The sequence below is a fragment of the Carettochelys insculpta genome, chromosome 20, assembly GCF_033958435.1.
Source record: "Carettochelys insculpta isolate YL-2023 chromosome 20, ASM3395843v1, whole genome shotgun sequence".
Lineage (NCBI taxonomy): Eukaryota > Metazoa > Chordata > Testudines > Carettochelyidae > Carettochelys > Carettochelys insculpta.
This window is the reverse complement of record NC_134156.1, coordinates 4,667,580-4,688,917: the sequence shown is the minus strand read 5'-3', so window position 1 is coordinate 4,688,917 and position 21,338 is coordinate 4,667,580. Positions and strand designations below refer to the sequence as shown.

The window sequence follows — 21,338 nt, the reverse complement described above, 5'->3', positions numbered from 1 at the left end:
GTTTCCAGCTTAGTTTCTTTCAAACAAATAAGAGTTATGTGGAAGCACTGTAAGGAAAAAAATCAGTTTTGCTGTGAAAGAGACATTTTCTTTAGTGTTGGGTTTCTTTCTTTGAAAGATTTGTGGGAGAGTCAATTAACTTTACTTTGTATATGAAAACTTAACATTCCTTATGTCAGACCGGACAAGTCCCAGCAAACAATCTGTCTACAGGTGTGAATAATGAATATTCAATAGTAAGTGTATGAAGGAGAGAAAATAATACATGATGAAAGACTGATAAGATGTTATATTGAATTTCATCAATTGTTTTCTAAGTAGTATAACTTTTGTACTATCACTTTATAAGTGGTTCACCAATTATACAATCATAGAAGAAGATTAAGGTTGGAAGACTCTTCAGGAGGGTTATTTAGTCCAACCCCAGGCTCAATGCAGGACCAACCCCAACTAAATCCTTCCAGACAAGGCTTTGTTAGCTACTACTACTTAACCCTTGTACTCCATGTGGAGCATAGGTCATCTACAAGTCTCCACTTCACTTGGGACAAAACTGCTAGCTATCTCCAGGAATACCCCACTTGTTGTCCTTCAGTCTCCATAGATCTTCTCCACGTTGTCTGAGGTTTTCTCTTTTGCATTTTCCTTGTGAGTTCCATGTGAGAGCTAGACAGACTATGATGGTTTTCTGAGCGTGTGGCCTAGCCATCCCCACTTTCTTCTCTTGATTTCAGTGTCAATTAGTTTTTGTCCTGGTCTGTTCCAAAGCTCATCATTTGTGACAAAGTCTTTCCATTTGGTGTGAAGGATGTACCTCAGATATAAGTTTATGAATGTCTGTAGCTTGTGATTTGGAGACTTAGGAAATGCATATGCTCCTAGATATTGTGGCAGTGGAGGAATTTCCTCAGTAACTGAGGAGCAGGGTTTTCTTCTCCTGATACTTTCTTGTCCCCAAGGCAAAGGAGTTGGGGAGTGGTTTCCCACCCATTCTGTAACTCAGGAAGCTCAGTGAGTTTGTCATCAATCTAAAGTTTTGGCTGGTTTCTCTGAGCTCCATCCTCACTTCCTTGGATCCTAGTGATTGGTATACCACCCTCTACTTAAAGGACGCCTACTTCTATATTGTGATTGAACCTTCTCACAAATAACATCTCTGCTTTCTGGTGGGGCAGGCTAATTTTCAGTTTACAGCTTTCCCATGTGGGCTTCCTATGGTGCCCCGAGTAATCATCAAAAATATGGTGGTGGCGGCAGCCTCCTTTGGGCATCATAGGGTTTACGTATACCCTTACTTGGAAGACTGACTCTTGAGGGGCCGTTCCTACCAACAGGTGGAGGCACACATCACCTTTACTTTTGAAAGAGTAGGCCTACTGCTCAATCCTGGGAAACCAACCCTCGTGACCCCGCAACATACTGAATTCATCAGGGCAGTGCTGAACATCACCAGGGCTCAGGCATTCCTGCTTCTTCTTCGAGTGTCCCCGTGGGTGCTCCACAATAGGCGTCGGGCTCGCCCGGTGCCGCAGATCGGATCTTCCAAGCAGTCTCTGCCGGACCGCGCATGCGCCGGCGCACGCCGCTCCCCCACGCGCTCCTGGCCACGTGCGCGATCCGGTCCCCGCCAGTTCCTCTTAACTGCTGTCGGCTGCAGACGGAATCCAAACTAGGCTAAGGCCAAGTTAGCGTATTCAATGGTTTTAACTGTTTTTTCTTTAAAGTTTTCAAGTTCTTAGGCTACTGCAAGTTAGCTAGTTTTTTTTTTTTTTTTTTTTTTTAAAATAACAACAAGCGGGACGGCATTCAGTCCAGTCCCAGTAACAAGCGGAACACCAGAGGCCAGGAGCCTAGGGCCATCAGCCCTCCTGCCGCGGCAGGCTATCGGAGAAGGGGAAAAACAGCACAGAGAAGGTGCTAAGTACCCATTAACAACTGAAAGACTCACCAACAATGTCCTCTTCAGGATTTAAGAAATGTGAGTCCTGCCGAGAGGCAATGCCAGCGTCTGATGGGCACAGTCTCTGCATAAGTTGCCTGGGGGAGTCCCATGTCACGCAGAAATGCTCCTTCTGTGCAAAACTAACAGCCAGAGCAAGGAAGGACAGGGAGATGCAGCTTAAAATGCTGCTCTTCGACAAGGCCCTCCAGCCAGACGTGCTGGAGTGGCCACAGCAGGAGGGACCCTCCGGGGCCCATAAAAGGAAAGCCGCCTCCCTCACCCCATCAGCACAAAAACGGAGGAAAGCCTCCCCAGCCCGATCCCTGCCGGCAGCAACAGCGAGCGGGACGGGAGGAGCGCGCAGCCCCCAGCCGCAGCAACAGCTGATCGGCGGCGGCACGGAGAGCCACGTGGAGGCGGCTCAGCCTCCGATAATCAAACAGCCGCCCTGCACCGCAGGCAGGGCGGCGGCTAAACAAGCGCTGGTACCGGCGGCACCGCAAGCAGCGGCACCGATCCCCGGGGAACTGGCGGTGCAGAGCGCGCAGGCACGCAGCCTGCAGGCACCGGAGGACACCGCCTGTGCGGCACCTCCCATGAGCGTGCTGAGCACGGCGCGGACGGGGCCGAGATCCCCTACACGTCAGGGGGCGGCGTTACCTCCTCAAGGGAGGGGGAAGGCTGCACACAAAACGAGGCACCGCAGCCCCTCTCCATACAGGGCTGCGGAGTTGCTTTCTTTCAGCCCTCCGCTTATGCTGCAGACTCCAACCAGAAGGCAGGGGTCCCCCCTAGCCTACCCGGAGCCCCCGTCTCCATTTTTACAACCAGCCTCGCCCTGGCTGGGACCACCTTCACCCTTCCTGGGGTTTGAGCCGCTGGAATACTATCCAAAATCGCTCTCTCCAGTGTCCCAGATCTCTTGACGATCTCGCTCCCCCAAACGCAGAGGGTATGCACCAAGGGAGTGGTCTAGGTCACCTTCCCAAGAACAGTGCCTATACTGCCATGGTCGCCCCTATCACGCGGGGCATAGACACCACCGGCAATCTACCAGGGAAAGATCCCCACAGACGATCTCGTATCCCCGAGGGCAATCGCGAACGGGGACAGAGACTCAAGTATCTCAGGGGGGACTGGTTATGGAACCCCGAGATTTTCCCTCGCAAGCCTCCAGCGAGAGGGTGTATCATCACCAACAGGAACTGGAAGGGTCCAGAGAGGCGTACCCCAGTGGTTCCTCGCTCTCCTCCCCGGACGAGGCTACGGCCCCGGGGGACGTCCATCCTCCGGACGATCTCAAACAGTTTCAAGAGCTGTTTAAGAGGGTGGCCTTCACGCAAGGCATCCAGACAGCAGAGGTGCAAGAGAAACACCATAAGCTCCTCAAAAATCTGAGACCTCTGGCCTCCTCCAAAATAGCAATACCGCTTGATGAAGCAATCTTGAAGTCCGCCACTACGATATGGCAGACCCCTGCGACTATTCCGCCTGTCCACAAGAGCGCGGATAAGAAATACTTCGTGCCGGCGAAGGGCATGGAGTTCCTGTTCAGCCACCCACAAGCAAATTCCTTGGTGGTGGAGTCGTCGCAACAAAGATCAAAGACATCTCAATTTAAGACAGGGGGAACAGACAAAGATGCCAAGAAGCTAGAGCTGTTCGGCAGAAAGGTCTACTCCTCCTCCACTCTACTGTTGCGAATGGCAAATTACGCAGCGCATTTAGCGAACCATAATTTCGACAACTACACTAGGTTAACCTCCCTCATGGACTCGCTTCCAGAGGACAAGAAACCGGTGCTCAAGGCCATCGTGCAAGAAGGCTACACGACCTCGAGGACGGGAGTTCAGATCGCCCTGGATGTTGCGGACACAGCAGCACATTCCACAGCTACGGCAGTGGTGATGCGAAGGGAGTCCTGGCTCCAGACTTCGGGTATACCGAGGGATCTGCAGGCAAAGATAGTCGATCTTCCCTTCAACTCGCAGAAGCTGTTTGCTGAATCAACTGACTCGGTCCTTCATTCCAGTAAAGATTCAAGAGCCACACTTAGGACCCTGGGGATTTACACCCCTCCATACAGACAGAAAAAGTACTACCCTCAACAAAGACGGTACCAGTACCAGCAACAGTGTCCCCAGTACCACAGGGGTTACGAGCAAGGGCGACATCAACAGCACCAGCAGTACAGAACTCCCAGGCGACGTTCACAACAGAGCCGCGCGTCCTCGGGGCAGGGCCAAAGGCCACAAGTTTGACACACAGATCCAGGGCTGCGCCATCACTACCATCGCACAAGGTCATCCGAAACGGCTATTCCACCATCGCCTCCGACCATTCTACGACCAGTGGCAAAGGATCACCACAGACAAATGGGTGTTGGAGATCATAGCCACGGGGTACGCCATCCCCTTCCAGTCGCTCCCACCGCCACGACCTCCACCCAGGCCCCACCTCCAGGAGGCCTCCCACGGAGCGAGGCTCAAGCAGGAGGTAGACCATCTCATGTTCATAGGGGCAGTGGAAAGAGTGCCGGAGCAACTGCAAGGAAAAGGGTTCTACTCGAGGTACTTCCTCACGGAGAAAAGGACAGGAGGCTGGAGGCCCATCTTAGATCTTCAAGGCCTCAACCGGTACCTGCGCAAGCAACGTTTTCGGATGATCACAATCGCCTCCATCCTTACGGCACTGGACGATGGAGATTGGTTTGCAGCCCTCGATTTGCAAGACGCGTATTTTCACATAACTATCCATCCGGCTCACCGGCGATTCCTCCGGTTCATGGTAGGCAAAGAACATTTTCAATACAAGGTCCTACCGTTTGGCCTCTCCTCGGCCCCCAGAGTCTTCACCAAGACCTTGGCAGTGGTGTCAGCCTACCTGCACAGACAGGGGGTATTTATATTCCCATATCTAGATGACTGCCTACTCAAAGGGGCCTCGAAGGAGGAGGTACTACGCATGATACGCGTCACAGCAGGCACGTTCTCTTCGCTCGGCCTGGTTATCAATCTGGCAAAATCAAAGATAGACCCCACACAGGACATAGAGTTCATAGGGGCACGCATAAATTCTATTACAGCGAGAGTATATCTACCAGAGACTCGCTTCAGGGCCATCGGCTCCCTCGTGCAGGTCATCACCTTCAGCCCTACGGTGCCGGTCCTGACGTGCTTACAGGTGCTGGGCCACATGGCAGCGGCGACGTTCGTAGTACAGAACGCCAGGTTACACATGCGCAGCATGCAGCACTGGCTGGTGAGCGTATACAAACCGGCAGCACACACCGTTCACAGGGTGGTGTCGCCCACAGCAGAGGTGCGCAAATCCCTGCAATGGTGGGTAAACCCCAAGAACTTGCTAACAGGGGTACCCTTCCACCAACCACAAATATCGGTTTTTCTTACTACAGATGCCTCCCTCATAGGGTGGGGAGCACACATGGGCGAAGAGGTGACTCAAGGGCTGTGGTCCTCCACGGAGCAGTCACTGCACATAAATATACTGGAGCTCAGAGCAGTGTTCAACGCCTGCAGACACTTTCGAGACCATATACAAGGCAAAGTTGTCGGGATCAGTACAGACAATACCTCCACCATGTTTTATATAAACCGGCAAGGAGGAGCTCAGTCCCGTGCCTTATGTGCGGAAGCAGTCCGGTTATGGAACTGGTGCATCGCCAACAATACAATCTTGAAAGCCTCGTACTTACCAGGCGCTCACAATGTGAAGGCAGACCAGCTGAGCAGGCGTTTTGCACTCACGCACGAGTGGCAGATCCGTCCCGATCTGCTACGACCGATTTTCCACGCATGGGGGTTTCCCCAGATAGACCTGTTTGCCACTCAACACAACAAGAAGTGCCCACGATTCTGCTCCAGGGCAGGACTGGGACGGGGGTCCCTGGGGGACGCATTCGCGATCTCGTGGAGGGGACCCCTGCTTTACGCTTTTCCTCCCACAGTGCTGATCCACAAAGTCTTGCAGAAAGCCAGGAGGGAAGGAGCCCGAATGATCCTGATAGTCCCAACGTGGGATCGACAGCAATGGTTCCCCCTACTCCTGCGCATGTCGGACCGTCCACCGATGCCCCTTCCGGTGGCGCCGGATCTGCTCACGCAAGCCCAGGGGTCCATAGTGCATCCGCACCCCCAAGGCCTGCGACTACAAGCGTGGTTAATCCATGGCTCAGCTCCCTAGAGAGCACATGCACGGAGGAAGTGCAGCAAGTCGTAGAAAGTAGCAGGAGGACTTCCACCAGGAAGGCCTACAAGCAGAAATGGACTCGCTTCACGGCATGGTGTTCTACCAAACAGCTGGCCCCCCTTTCGGTGCCTATACCTGTAATATTAGAGTATTTACTGGACCTCAAGAGAGGAGGACTCTCACTATCCTCGTTAAAGGTCCACCTTGCCGCCATTTCGGCATTCAGACACGAGGAGGAAGGGCACACGCTGTTCGCCCATCCCATGGTTACCAGGTTCCTCAAAGGGTTGGTAAACCTATACCCCCCTCGGAAACCGCTTCCACCTTCGTGGAACTTGGACCTGGTGCTTAACGTGCTAACGGGACCACCGTTCGAGCCCTTGGCCACGGTTTCCCTCCGCCTCCTTACGATAAAGATGACCTTTCTTCTCGCAATTACGTCAGCTCGCAGGGTGAGCGAGCTTGCGGCAGTTATGGCAACGCCACCCTGCACTGTTTTTTCCAAGGAGGTGGTAATCATATGGCTGCATCCAGCCTTTGTTCCCAAGGTTTCTTCTGAGTTTCACATTAACGAACCTATTGTTTTACCCTCGTTTTATCCAAAGCCTCATAACTCTAACAAAGAGGCGCGCCTACACCTCCTGGATGTGAGGAGGGTGCTAGCCTTCTGTGTAGACAGGACCAAGTCCTTCCGGAAAACGGATAGACTCCTAGTCTCTCTCGCTCCCAAATCTAAAGGAGAAGGTCTCTCTTCGCAGAGAATCTCGAAGCACATCGTATCCTGCATAAAAATGTGCTACGAACTCAAAAAGACTCCTTTACTGGCCACGCCCAGGGCTCATTCCACTAGGGCGGTGGCGGCATCAACAGCCTTTTTCAAGGGCGTTGCGCTAAAAGACATTTGCAGAGCGGCGACCTGGTCATCCGATGATACCTTCGCCAAACATTACGCCCTTCACAGGGTATTCTAAGAGGATACCCGTCTCTCGACAGCGGTCCTCTCGGGGACAAGCTGCACATAATCCGATTACCCACCTCCTATCTTGGGTTACTGCTGGGTAGTCACCTATTGTGGAGCACCCACGGGGACACTCGAAGAAGAAAGACAGGTTACTCACCGTAGTAACGGTGGTTCTTCGAGATGTGTCCCCGTGGGTGCTCCACCACCCGCCCATCCTCCCCGCTTCGGATCTCTGTTAAGTGTTTTGCAGGAGCATCCGAGGCGGTTGGTCAAGGAACTGGCGGGGACCGGATCGCGCACGTGGCCAGGAGCGCGCGGGGGAGCGGCATGCGCCGGCGCATGCGCGGTCCGGCAGAGACTGCTTGGAAGATCCGATCTGCGGCACCGGGCGAGCCCGACACCTATTGTGGAGCACCCACGGGGACACATCTCGAAGAACCACCGTTACTACGGTGAGTAACCTGTCTTTCCTGACATTAACCCAGCTGTTGTGGTCACTTGCTGACTTTCCAGTCACCACGGTCAGGATGTGCCTCAGACTCCCAAGGCACACAGTGACTTGCACATACATCTTCCTGTTTGCCAGGCTCTGCCTTTGGTCTCTCCAGCCTTGACTAGTGTCAATATATCATCTAGGGCATGACAGCATCAGCATGGTGGTCATGGTTCCCAGCTGTGTGATTCACACCCTCCAGTGGTTACTGAACACTAAGATGGTAATGGTCTGCAACTAACAGTGTCCCTGATCACAGACACGTCTGCTTTTGGTTGCGGGGATCGCCTCAGGCATCTCACCACTCAAACAATGTGGAAAACAGAGGAATTGTTTCTCCACATCAATGTCTGTGAGGTCTGGGCAGTCCACCTCATCTGTCTTGTGCTTCTACTCCACATTCGGCATTGGTTTGTGGTGATCATATCAAACAATACCACTGCCATGTACTGCATCAACAAACAGGGTGAAACTCAGTCATCGCCACTTTGTTTGGAAGCCCTTAATCTGTGGTAATTTTGCATACCCCAGTCCATTCATTTGGAGGCATCTTACCCCAGAGGGGACCAGAACCAGGTGGTAGATCACCTCAGCCAACATTCCTTCACTCACAGTGGTCAATCTACTCAGACGTCCTCAATGACTTTTTTTCAGAAGTGGGGGTTTCCCCAGCTAGACTTCACCTCCTGGGACAATTGGAAGTGCCTGTGCTTCTGCTTATTTTGGAGTCTGTCTGAGATTCCTGGCAGATGTGTTCTTAATCCATGGCAGACTGGCCTGCAGTATACATCCCTCTGGTTTCCACCTGTCTACAGTTTGCTCCTCAAGATCTGCAAAGACAGGGCAAATGTTAGTTATACTGATAGCTCCAGCCAGGGCCTGTCAGCTCTGGTACCCCATCTTCCTGCAGCTGTTGGTACAACTGCCCATTCTGCTTCCCCTGTTCCCAGACCTCATCACACAAGGCCATGGTTGTCTCTGCAACCCAGACCTTTGTTCCCTTCACCTCTCGCTGTGGTGGCTCCAGGGCTAAATCCTGCTGAGCAGGTTTGCTTGGAACAGGTCTGCCACATCCTTCTTGGTAATAGAAAACCTTCTCCTAGACTCACATAGTTGGTTAAATAGAAGCATTTCTTGTGGCGTTGTCTGCAACTTAACCTGGCCCCCTTGTCTGCCTTTGTCCCTGAGATGCTGGAGTACCTGGTGTTCATAAAGCGATGAGACTTGGTGACTTCATTGCTGAAAGTGTGCCTGGCAGCTATGTCTCTGCTTTCCATCTTGTGGAAGCTGATCTTTCTGTTATTGCAAACTCCCTGGTCAGATGCTTCCTCAAGGGTAGGGACAAACTCAACCCCGGTGTCCTGACCCTACTTGGGATCTTAATCTGTTTCTTGCGGCGCTCATGGGTGCCCCTTTTGAACCTTCAGCCACATGCTCTCTCCTTCCCATGGAAGGTGACTTTTTCTGACCCCTCTGCCTTGATAAGACCTGTGAATCACCTGATTAGAACTGATGAGCAAGCACATAAAGAAGGAAAAACAATTATTCACTTTTGTAACAATTTTTTCTCAAGATGTGTTTCTCATATGTGTTCTATACCCACCCTCCTTCCCTGCTGTCAGAGTAACTGGCAAGAAGAAACTGAGGGATGGTCGGGTTGCCTGGGTCATACATAGTGTGCCTCACCAATGCCTCTCTATGGGGCTCCACAACCAACCTGACCAAACTAGGGGAGCTAGGAGAAAGTGGGTGCACACTGATTGGAACAGATGCAAGTTACAAAGGTGAGTAACTGTTTTACCTTGGGAATAGTGCAGAATCGTGAGAATAGGTTTTTCACTATATACAGGTGCAATTCTCATTAAGTTTGAGATGCTATGATGAGTCTGTATTGAAAAGGGAAGATGTTGCCAGGAGGATTGTTTTGGCAATTTGATGTGGGGGCAGGTGACCTGTAAAGCTTTTGAAATTTATCCCAGCTGAGGATCTACTTCTGCGTTGCCTGTACGCTGGAAGGAAGTTAACAATGAATATCTTTGTGCTTATAGACTTTGTGACTTTCAGGGATGACATTTTATTCTTTAAAATTTTTGCCCTATTTACCTTGTAGCCTTTATATCAAAATGATCTTATTTAATCATTAAGAAGGCAGAAGCCTTTTTACAGCATTTTCAAAATACCACATTAATGTTCCCTCTAATCTTTTCCATCCATGTGTGGAATAAATTTTCTGCATGCAGCAAGGCATATGTGAATGTTCACCACCAGTAGAAACACAAAACCTAGCTGTGGGTGCTCCGCTAATCAACTGGGTAGCATCTGAATTTCTCTTGAGGAGTTGCACAAGTGTACAGCTTACAGGGATAATGCTGGAGCACAGTCCAGTACATAATAATCTGTTGTTTAAAAAAGTTCCTATTTTCTGGTATTTATATTACAGCTATAAAACTACAGAACTCTGCTCACATACTGTTCACAGTTTTGAATTGTGTATTTTATTCAGGTTGAAAAAATATTAAACTGAGAACATTACATTAAATATGGCATGTCTTTGAATTCTTTCAATACAAATGGTGGTTGTATGTTTTAAAATGAAAAAGTATGTGTCAGCCTGTGTGCAGGAAGGCATTATATTGAAACAGCCTTACTATTTAGGTTTAAAACAGTTTGCTAGGCATATATACTTAATAAATTCTGTGAAGGCTGTTCAGAGCCTAGAGCAGGACTGCTCTAGGACCTGACTGCTCTGGAATGAGAGAGTTTGTCAGATCAGAGGAAGTCATTGCTGGCCCTTCTGCTGCCACTGGCTGTGGGGCTCTGCTTCAGCTGCAGCAGAGAGGCTGGCATTGACTGAGTGGTTACTGAGAGGTGAGAGATGCCCTCTTAGGAAGAGGGAGGGTAGTTGTGGAGCCCTATGACTGGGAGCCATGAGCACAGCCTGCTGGGAGTGTAGGTAGCCTGGCCACAGCGATGTTAATAAGAGATGTTAAGATGTCAGATATTAATGAGAGAGCTCATCCTTTTGAATTGAGAGGTACTCAGCCATTTTGAATGTCAAACCATTTTTAGGTGCTGCGTCAAGCCTTGAATTTGTGCCCCTATATTTGGTTAATTAGATGAATTGTATCTGTGCATTTATTTTAAAATGGCTTTACTTCATTTCCACAGGGTACGGGAAGCTGCTATGACAAGTTTAATGGAGGTGACGCTTCTGTTGGTACAGAATGATTCAGAGTTGCTTGATGCTAAGATGTATGTAGCTTGTACATTTTTATGCCATTCTTTGATTTTGTATTTAATAGCTTCCTGTTCCTACAAGAGAGTATATCATCATACATATAATACTCCCTGCATACTGCATACTTACCAAGTGTTATAAATCTTTTTACAAAAAGATGTGTATTACACTGCATAGAATATTTACAAGCTAGGGAAGTAATATAGATTATCTCAGTGGTGACTGTAACCCAAGTGGCATCCCCAACCTGATCCTAATCCAGGTCAAATGTTTGGGATCTTGCCCCAACTTGTTCTCCTTGTGAGTTTGTCTGTTGTTAAGTTTAAAAAAGCAAAAATAGCCAATAAATACTAGCCAGACCAAGACTGGTCCTCAAATATTCCCTTACAAAACCTTGCTTTCTAACCAGAGTTCTCTTTTCCTCTGAAAGGCACTCTTACCCCTTTATATTTTGGTAAGAAATATTGTTAAGCATCAGGGCTACATCTTTGCTTTTCAAATAGCGATCAGCCCTGGTTGCTCGGCATTACTACAAATGGGATAATTTTTTCTGTGGTGCAGGTATTGTCATCTGCACAGATAAGTGAGCACGTTCCAAAATTAGGAAGGGGACTTTCAAAGTTCCCAAGACTTTACAGAGGGAGAGGTGGGTATCTGTTTACCTGGTGCCAGAGCTGCTGGCCAGAGTGGACACACACCTCGGCACTGTGGGATATCCTGAGATGGCAAAATCTTCTGCATATAGCAAGTGATGTCTTCATTTGCACACAACCATAAAAGCATCACTGGTAAGTGGTGCACACCTCTGACTGAGGTGGTTTTCTTTTTGCAGTGAAACTTCAGAATTTCACTGGAAAAAGTGATTGGGAAGTATAGATGCTCCCACAGCTTTTGTGCAGTAGGGGTCTTTTTCAATTTTAAATGGCCAGTATAGACATGCCCTTTGTAACCCACTAATACTCCTTTGTCCTATGACTGCAGCAGTGCTAATTGCCCACTTCATTCTAAGTGTTCTCCAGCAGCTTGTTTTAACCCTTTATGCTTAACAGTCTGTTCCATCTTGTACTTTGGTTGTAATACTCTGGTTACTACTACTACTATTCTTATATCAGTCCCTGGAAAAATCATGGAGGGACTCCTCAAGGAAGTCATTTTGAGGCACTTGGAGGAGGGGAGAGTGGTCAGGAATAGTCACCATGGATTCATGAAGGGCAAGTCATGCCTGACCAATCTGTGGATAGGGGAACATCAATGGACGTGATTTATCTTGACTTTAGCAAAGCTTTTGATACGGTCTCCCACAATATTCTTGTCAGCAAGTTAAAGGAATGTGAATCGAGTAAATGGACGGTAAGATGGATAGAAAGCTGGCTAGAAGGTCGGGCCCAGCAGGTAGCGATCAACGGCTCGATGTCGGGATGGCGGTGGGTTTCTAGTGGAGTGCCCCAAGGTTTGGTTCTGGTCCTGTTCTGTTCAACATATTTATCAATGACCTGGATGAGGGGTTGGATTGCACCCTCAGCAAGTTTGTGGATGACACTAAGCTAGGGGGAGAGGTAGATACGCTGGAGGGTAGGGACAGGATCCAGACTGACTTAGACAAATTGGAAGACTGGGCTGCAAGAAATCTGATGAGGTTCAATAAGGATAAGTGCAGAGTCCTGCACTTGGACCGGAAGAATCCCAAGCATTGTTACAGGCTGTGATCTGACTGGCTCGGTAGTAGTTTTGCAGAAAAGGACCTGGGAGTTGTAGTGAAAGAGAAGCTGGACATGAGTCAACAGTGTGCCGTTGTAGCCAAGAAAGGTAATGGCATATTAGGTTGCATCAAGAGGAGCGTTGCCAGTAGATCCAGATGAGTGATTATTCCTCTTTGTTCAGCTTTAGTAAGGCTGCATCTGGAGTACTGTGTCCAGTTCTGGGCCCCTGATTATAAGAAGGATGTGGACACACTGGAGAGGGTCCAGGGGAGGGTGACCAAAATAATTAGGGGGCTGGAGCATATGACTTATGAAGAAAGGTTGAGGGAATTGGGACTGTTTTGTCTGCAGAAGAGAAGACTGAGGGGGGACTTGATAACAGCCTTCAGCTTACTGAAGGGAGGCTGCAAAGAGGCTGGAGAGAGGCTGTTCACAGTGGTCATGGATGGCAGAACACGGAACAATGGTGTCAAGTTGTGGTTGGAAAGGTCCAGGTTGAACATTAGGAAAAACTTTTTCACTAGGAGGGTGGTGAAGCATTGGAATGGTCTGCCCAGGGCAGTAGTGGAGTCTCCATCCATGGATGTGTTTAAGTCTTGCCTCGACAAAGCCCTGGCAGGGCTGATCTGATGGGTTTGGTCCTGCTTAGAGCAGGGGGCTGGACTCGATGGCTTTTTTTTTAGGTCTCTTCCAGCTCTATTGTTCTATAATTCTATTCCGAGACCTGAAGAGCTGCGTAAAGCTTGAAAGGTTGCTTTTTCCCATCAGGAGAAACCAGTCCAGTATCAGATAATACGCTCATCTGCCTAGTCTCTCTGTTGCTATTACTGTAATTTGTGCCACGCCTGAAGGTATGAAGAAGCCTCACAGAAGGGAGACTTCTCTTCCCTGAGGGACTTAGTCTTCTAAATACATGAATTAAGGGGGAGAAAAACAGGTGGGTTTGGACTGATATATTAAAATAATGAAGTCATGAGATTAGTGCACTCTTCTTGATGTATGTAGCATACATCTCCCCACATTTTTCATTTCTGCTTTGAAACACAATTGTCTGAGTATTTGCTATATGCCCACCTTAAAGGTGGTTGAATTTCATTGGTGGTCCCTGTACCACAACCATTCCAAAATGCATTTTGATATCTTTCTGGATGGAAGGTGCCATGTGAGTACATGGTATGGTTAATATAATTTTCTTGTTGATTGGACTTGGAGGTGTTCAATAAATTAATGTAAGGCTGTTCTTTACTTATGGTGGTAATAAAACTGTAATGTCATGTATCATTTCACTATAAAAACTCTAATAGAATAAAAAAAGCAATCCCATTTCACAGTTCAATATTTTTGATAGTTCGATGGGTACAAGAAATTTTAAATTGTTTCTTTAAGCAGTTTGTTTAAAGTGCAGTCATTCATTCATTCATTCATTCATTCATACATTTTGATTTGATGTATTGAATTAGTTTTTTTGTCTCTTAATTTGCAGTTGTGAACAGATTATGTGCTGCCTAGCCCAGCAGTCGGCTGAAAAAATAGATAGATTTCGTGCTCATGCGGGATCTGTGTTCCTCACTCTTCTGTACTTTGACAATCCTCCGATTCCACACATACCCCACCGGGAAGAATTGGAGAGGATATTTCCAAGGTAATCTAGATTATTATCAACTTCTGCTTTATGAAGGTGAGTACTTGGCAGGTGGGGGGAACCTTCGGTTCCCTGCTTATTTTGATCTAGCCTGTGGCATGTCTCCATGTCAGAGTCCAGAGTCCCTGAGACGGTTTCCACTACAGGCAGAGCTGGATTAAGTAAAAGTCTTTTAGGAGCCCCACAAAAAAAAAATCTCCGGGCCTCCAGAAGTCCAGCTGTTTTTGTGAGGTCCCCTTAGCCCAGGGCCCTGGACTGGAGGTACTAAACCCCCTGCACATTATCTGGCCCTGTCTTGGCAGGGGAGCTGGCCCTGCCGCTTCTTCCCCCCACTTGTATGGAGCCATGTTGCTGCTTGTGCCGGAGAAAACTCCATCTCTGTGCTGTACTCTCCTGCAGGTTTTGCCCCCACAGCTCCTAGTGGCCAGGAATCCACCCCCTGGTGGTGTCTGCAGCCCAGTGCACACTGCCCCACTTGCTTTCCCCCTCCTCACCAAAGGGGAGCTGCCACAGGTAAGTACCCCAATCCCTTACCCCAGTCATGAGCCCTCTACCTCATTCTAACTATCTCCCATACCTTGGATTCCAAGTCCCTATTACAACTTCCCCATCCTTCAGTCTCCTCCTCCCCTTCTGCATCCTAAGTCGCAGCCAGACTCCATTCCCCCAGCCAGTCTCATATCCTGATTTGCCTCCCCCACTCCAAACCTCTTGGCATAAGCCTGGAGCCTCTTCCTGTACTCCAAACGCCTCATCCCATCTTGCACCCCCAGTTGGAGTCCTCATCCTCTCCTGCACCCAACTTCCTGCCTCAACACACAGCCTCCCACACTCTGGGCCCCCCGTTTTTGGCACCAAGCTTGAGCCTGGGGGGTTCCCCCAAAATCTAATCCCCCCAAGGGAAAAATCCTGACTATTGGAGAGTTGAATGAAGTTTCTTTTTTCTCCCTTTTTGGCTTGTGTGCAGTTTTTTTCTGTGGGCCAGTGGCTCATGATACAGTAGAGGTTTCCCTCCCTTGGTTTATGGTTTGGATCCTGTGTGTGAAAATTCTTGCTGGTCTATATCAACATACTGAATATATCAGTGCATAAAGAAGTCCAAGCAAGCTATGATTTGTTTCTAGCTAAATAAAATTAAGAACTAAACTACATCTTGGTAAAACAGATTTTTAAAAAAGTAGTTGATGTAAATATCAATAGAAAAATGTAGTCCCAGTTATCTGGAAGTACATTGTAATTGCCTCTTAGAATCCATCAGATATTTAATATCTCTATTGGGTGGTTAGAAGTGTTAGGATGTGGCTACACCTAAACTGCTATAGCTGCACAGTGCAGGTGTAGGTAATTCACGCCCCCAAGAGCCAGTAGCTAGATTAATGGAAGAATTCTTCTGTTATCCTAGTACGGATTGCACCAGGTGTTAGGCTGGCATAACTACGTGTCTCATGGGTATAGATTTTTCACATTCTTGCGAGATGGAGCTATGCTGATGTAAGTTCCCAACTCTAGATCCGCTCATAGGAATTTCCATACTGGTTTAGTTAAGTAGTCTCTGTATCCTGCTTATGTAAGAATGGCCCGACTGGGTCAGACCAAAGCTCCATTTAGCCCAGTATCCTGTCTTCTGACAGTGGCCAATGCCAGATGTAGTTGGCACCAGCTGCTTCAGCATAAGCCTGGCAATGAACAGTTGAGCTGGAGTTTATGTCCACGCACAATGACTACATATAGGTGCCATGCACCTCAATGAACTCCTCATTTCCATTGCACTTTCCCAGGAACCTAAAATAATAATACATGCAATTCATATATTTCTCAATGTGTTTCTTCCATTACTGATGCACTCTCTCCTAGTGACAAGTTTCAGAGGGGGCGGTAGCTATGTTTTTTTCAGCAAAAGCAATGAGGAGACTGGTGGCACCTTAAAAACTAACACATTTATTTGGGCATAAGTTTCATGGGCTGGAACCTATTTTGTCAAGTGCATGAAGTGGAAACTTCAGTTTGGAACATATATATACACATGGAAAGATGGGCGCATTCCATTACCACATGGAGGGCCAGTGCTAATGAGTCTCTCATAGCAGGGCTGTATTTCAGGATTCTGTGGAGACAGGTATAAAGAAAAAAGTATGATAATTTTCTTTTTCTCTGGACAGGTCAGAGGCTGTAACTTTAAACTGGAATGCCCCCTCGCAAGCCTTCCCTCGAATCACACAGCTTTTGGGTTTGCCAACATATCAGTATCATGTGTTGCTGGGTCTCACAGTGTCTGTCGGTGGATTAACAGAGACAACGGTAAGCTATTAGGGCACAGGCTGTTTGTTTGCTAGAGATTGTTTGTTTATTTTCTCTATAATTCCATACATTGTTTCAGTGAATATTATAATACTTGTAATGGAGAATTGCAATCACAAGTTTTTGAAAGTTGTGTGGCAAGCTTATTTGTTTTCTGTTTCTTGGTTCATTGAGGAAGTAGGAGATAAGGAGTGAGGACTCTTGTCATACACTTCTTTAGCTGGCAGAAGCTAGGAATGTCACACAAGCAGCCTTAAAGCTGGGATGATAGACTCCATTGAAGTCACTGCTCAAACATCCGTTGAATTCAAAGGGGCCAAGATTCACTATTAATGACACTGCATGAAAGTATGGTTGGCATCTTTGGATGTCTTTCAAAAACAGAAATAATATCAGTGTTTTTAAAACAAACAAACAAAAACAAAACCACCATATTTTAGGCAAGGTGACCAAAAAACCCCTCAAAACAAACAGCAACCTTTCCGAGGCCGAGTGCTGAAATTTGACCTTTTGACCTCTATGTATGGGGTGAGTGCTGGTGATACTTTTTAAAGCCACTAATCGTCCTACTTACAACAACTTTGTTAATAAATTAAGATGCAGAGCTTTACCATTTAGGTGGTGGTTAGTCGCATTCGCTGGTCTTTTGTTAATCCACAGGCAAAATGGCTTTGAGCAAGCTCCTGGCTGCATGGGGGCGGAAGGGCAGGGCTGGGCTCTCGCCTTGTGTGCCGATGAAAATCAGCTTGTGCGCCACTCTTGGCACCTGTGCAGGGATTGCTGACTCGTGATCTAATCTGACTTTTTTTGCATTAGCTATCTCATTCGTGGGGATGGTACATTTTCTCATTGCCTTTGGTAGTCTGTTCTTCTACCAGAATGATTCTGTTAAAAACATGAATTGTGTCTTAACTTAACCTTAATTCTGGCCATTGTTACTTGTCGTATCTTCCAAGAAGAAGGTGCCTTAAGGGAACTGTGTGGAATATATGTCACTCAGAAGCATTTTGATAGCAGATATTTTCCTTTGAATTTTTTTTAGCCCATGTATTTCAAGTAATCAGAAAAAGTAGTTGTCGTTTGGAGTTTGAGTTTTGACATTCTGCAGCATGCCTTGCTTCGAAAGCTATTTTGTACAAAAGGCTCTTCTAACAGTATAATGGGCTTGTGATAGGGCATATTTCTTACGGCTATGAAACAGAAAACTTCCTGGTGCATAGTATTTTGAGAACAAATTGGTGTAGTCTCTGTAGTTCTCTAAAGTTCTAATTTCAAGCATGTTGCTTGATGATGTTACACGCTTATTATATAACATTATATCAGGCTCCTCCCGGCATTTGTTCAGTATAAATAAAAATAGTGTGAAATGTTATAGATGTGTAATAAGTAAAGACATGAACTCTTCAAGGAGATACTATTTTGTACAACAGTCCCATTGGAGGACTGTGGGTTTTTGCCTGGCAACAAGTTTAAAACAGTTCTGTGCTGACATATGTTATTTGCAAGGTGTATACCACCCATTGCTGGATCTGGGTAGCTATTAAATGAGTTAAGTTAGTCAAGCGACAAAACATAAAAGTCATAACTATGCTAGCCTTATGTTAATGTTCTGTATGTTTAGAATCTATAGTGTGTGTGAGGATAATCTTTCCCAGAAATTAAGTTCTGAAATAGACTCAGAGTTTGCTGGAAACTTAGCAACTTCTTGTGCTGCTTTGGAAAACCTGTTGCCTCTTTGAGCAGTTTTTGTCTTGATTGTCTTACTAAATTAAAATACAAGGACATATTTTGATGGTTTGAAATTTGAGATGATGATTGCAGTTCTATGATAATCCAGTTATGTTGTCTGACGCTGCAACCCATGATCAGAAGAGAATCCTTTGCACTGCCAAGTAGCCCACTGGTTTAGAAGAGTTTGCAGGAGTGGGTCCATGGGTCTACATTCTCAATTTACAAGTTTGTTGTCAAGCAGGTACCTTTTAAAAGAAAGTATTGTGAATTGTTTTTATTACTCTCATGAAGTGTCATTGACATTGAACTTCAGAAGGGTTATGTGCCTTTGAAGATTTGAAGAATTAAAAGAAGTATTGTGAGCAGAACCATGCAGACATGGGCTCACTTGTGTTAACTACTAGACTTTATTATTTTTTAGTTCTAGGGAAAACACCCTGTTGCTGCTTAAGTACAGTAAATATGTCAGGATTTGAAATGATCCAGGAACAGTGCTGTTTATTGAGCATAACATACCCTAATGTACATTTCATCTTTTTCCTGCACGTTTGGGAACATTCTGACTCTGTGAATTGGTTTTTATCTGCACCATGAAAAGTATGTGTATCAGTTTTATATGAAAATTTTCACTTGGAGCAACTCTGATTTTTAGATTCTTTTGACATACATATGTCTCCTGTTCTGTTTACTGCTTTTGATGAAGACAGTGTTTTTAGTAGCCACTGCATCAGATCAAAGGGTAGGGAAGACTCAGGCTCTCATTGTGAGTACCTCTTACATATTGTTTTAAAAGGGCAGATATCAGAGGGGTAGCCGTGTTAGTCTGTATCCGAAAAACAGGTCCTGTGGCACATTATAGACTAACAGAGTATTTGAAGCATAAGCTTTCATGGGCAAAGATATCTGACACAGCCGGTCTTTGCCCATGAAAACTTATGCTTCAAATAATCTTTTAGTCTATAAGGTGCCACAGGATTTCTCATTGTTTTTATAAGGACAGAGTCACTCTCAGACCTCATTCCAATTCCTGCCCGCTGTTGTTTCTGAGTTCCATGTGAACCATTATTTTCCTTTCTTTTTGTTGTTTAAAGTGGATTCCTCTTATCTACCTGCAAGCAAACAATTTACTTCTTGTTAGTCACCAAGTATAGAACCCATGTGGACAGTCACTCAAAAAAAGAGACTGGTTACTTGTATTAACTGTAGTTCTTTTGAGATGTGTTATCTATGTGCATTCCATAAACTGCCCTGCTATCCCAATTTTATGGAATCCTATTCCAAGTGTTTCTCATAGTTTTGTTAGCATATTCCAAGTGCTGGATATTTATATTAGCTCTTCTCACTTTTGTCCTTTAATGACGTTTCTGTGAAACTGTGTTGTTTAATTTTTTGAGACTTTCAGGGAAAAACATCTGGGGACTTAGCTTTCTTAAAATTATGGTGGTAATCTGAGACAGCTGGAAATTAGTTGGTATGAAATGTAAGTTAGGAATGTTGCTGAAAAATGTATAGTTAGACAGAAGCTTTCTGTAATATTTCCATGAGACTTTACAGATTTCTTCATGTCACCCTCTGCAATGTTTGGATAGGGAAAGCTCTTGGTTTATTAAAAAAATTATTTAAAGAAAGGGGACTGCTTGCAATCATGAATCATTTCTTTCCTTAGCAAATATTTTGTTATAATGCAGTGTGACATAATTAATTGGGTATTGAATTTTTCAGTAAATGTCTTGTACTATAAATCTTTTTGTGTACTGTGAGGTCCTTAAACATAAGCATATATAGCATACTTTTAGCACAAGAAGAAACTCCTTTAAATTACAATTCAGTTAATATTTTCTTTGTGGGCAGTTGGTTTTTACAAACATCTACACAACGGTTCTGTCAAAGCTTGATTATTAGTTTTGAAACTGCCTACCTCAGTAATTACTTGGTATGAACAAGATATATATGTAGACAGTGCAATTTCTACTAATTTGGAGGAACTATGGTATGCTATTTATAATGTGGTATATATTACTCGTAAAACTTATCAAAACACCTTATGGAAAGGTATTACTTATATATTGGCTGAAGTATTTGAAAACTAATTCTGTCTGGTATATGTCTAAAACTCTGCAGCCTTGATGCTCCTGTGCACATGCATGTCTGCCAATGATGCCTGTGCAAGTGAGTCAGTCAACGAGGGCTTTGCACTCAGTTTGAAGCATAAAAGCACCGTAATGGGTTTTCTGGGTTATTTTGATCTAAATGTTAATCTTGCACTCAGTTTTTCTTCCTTTCCCCCTGTTGGTTTAAGCTCCTATAGTGGCAAGTCTCTAAAGTCTTTTACTGTAAAAACAATACAGCTTAAATGGAAAGTGAAATGCCTCTCTTCCTGTCAAATGCTGGCAGTGAGTTCATACACTCACTGTTGGGTTTGCTGCCAAGGAGTATCTTTTTCATAGTAAAAATGCGCAGCTCAAACAGTGAGGATGAACCTATTCATTTCATGAATGTTTATATCTTATTTATTTCAGCTCCAGCCAGGTATGTTGTGCACACTGCTTCACTTGAATTCCTTATCTTTTCTAGGTCAGGTATTCAGCCCAGAGCCTCTTCGACTATATGAAAAAAATCCAAAATGATCGGCGTGCCATGAATCTCTTCTGTGCAACATTGCTGCGGGTCTTTGAGGATAACCTGCTGAATGACCGGTAATCTTTCTCATAATGGAGTTAGTTGAAACAACCTGCGCTGAGCAGATTGCGGATTATGACCAGTTGTCTCAGGTTGAACCATGCAGATGTTTTAAGCTATTGGGGAAGAAAGTGAGTATCTTCAACAGGAACTAAAGCCCCAGAAAAGACAGAATTATGGTACAGTATCCCATGTAAAAAAGGAGGCTTTTACCTTATTGCAGTTATGTGATGAGCTGTAGTATTTTCATGTGTTGCAGTATTCAGGGGGAGCTGATGATCACTTCGATCACTTGGGGTATCGGCCCTCCCAGAGAGGATGCTGATCATATGTCAGACATGGTGTTTTAGCCAGTCATCCAGCCACCCACTGGCCAGAATGTCAGTGACACCAGACGTCTAGTTAGCATAGGTCAGAACCCCTAAACCATCTGACATCCTCAGCC

The 21,338-nt window shown here is 46.0% G+C and overlaps 1 protein-coding gene across 2 annotated transcripts in view; it reads left to right on the top strand.

Annotated features, from left to right (window-relative positions):
* Positions 1–21,338, top strand: part of TBCD (tubulin folding cofactor D) — a 204,487-nt gene that overhangs the window by 159,143 nt on the left and 24,006 nt on the right. For both annotated transcript variants that reach the window (XM_075014908.1, XM_075014907.1), the window contains exons 31-34: positions 10,774–10,857; positions 14,027–14,185; positions 16,345–16,483; positions 20,789–20,910. In XM_075014908.1, coding sequence (XP_074871009.1) covers positions 10,774–10,857; positions 14,027–14,185; positions 16,345–16,483; positions 20,789–20,910 — 504 coding nt within the window. The remainder of the gene's footprint in view (positions 1–10,773; positions 10,858–14,026; positions 14,186–16,344; positions 16,484–20,788; positions 20,911–21,338) is intronic.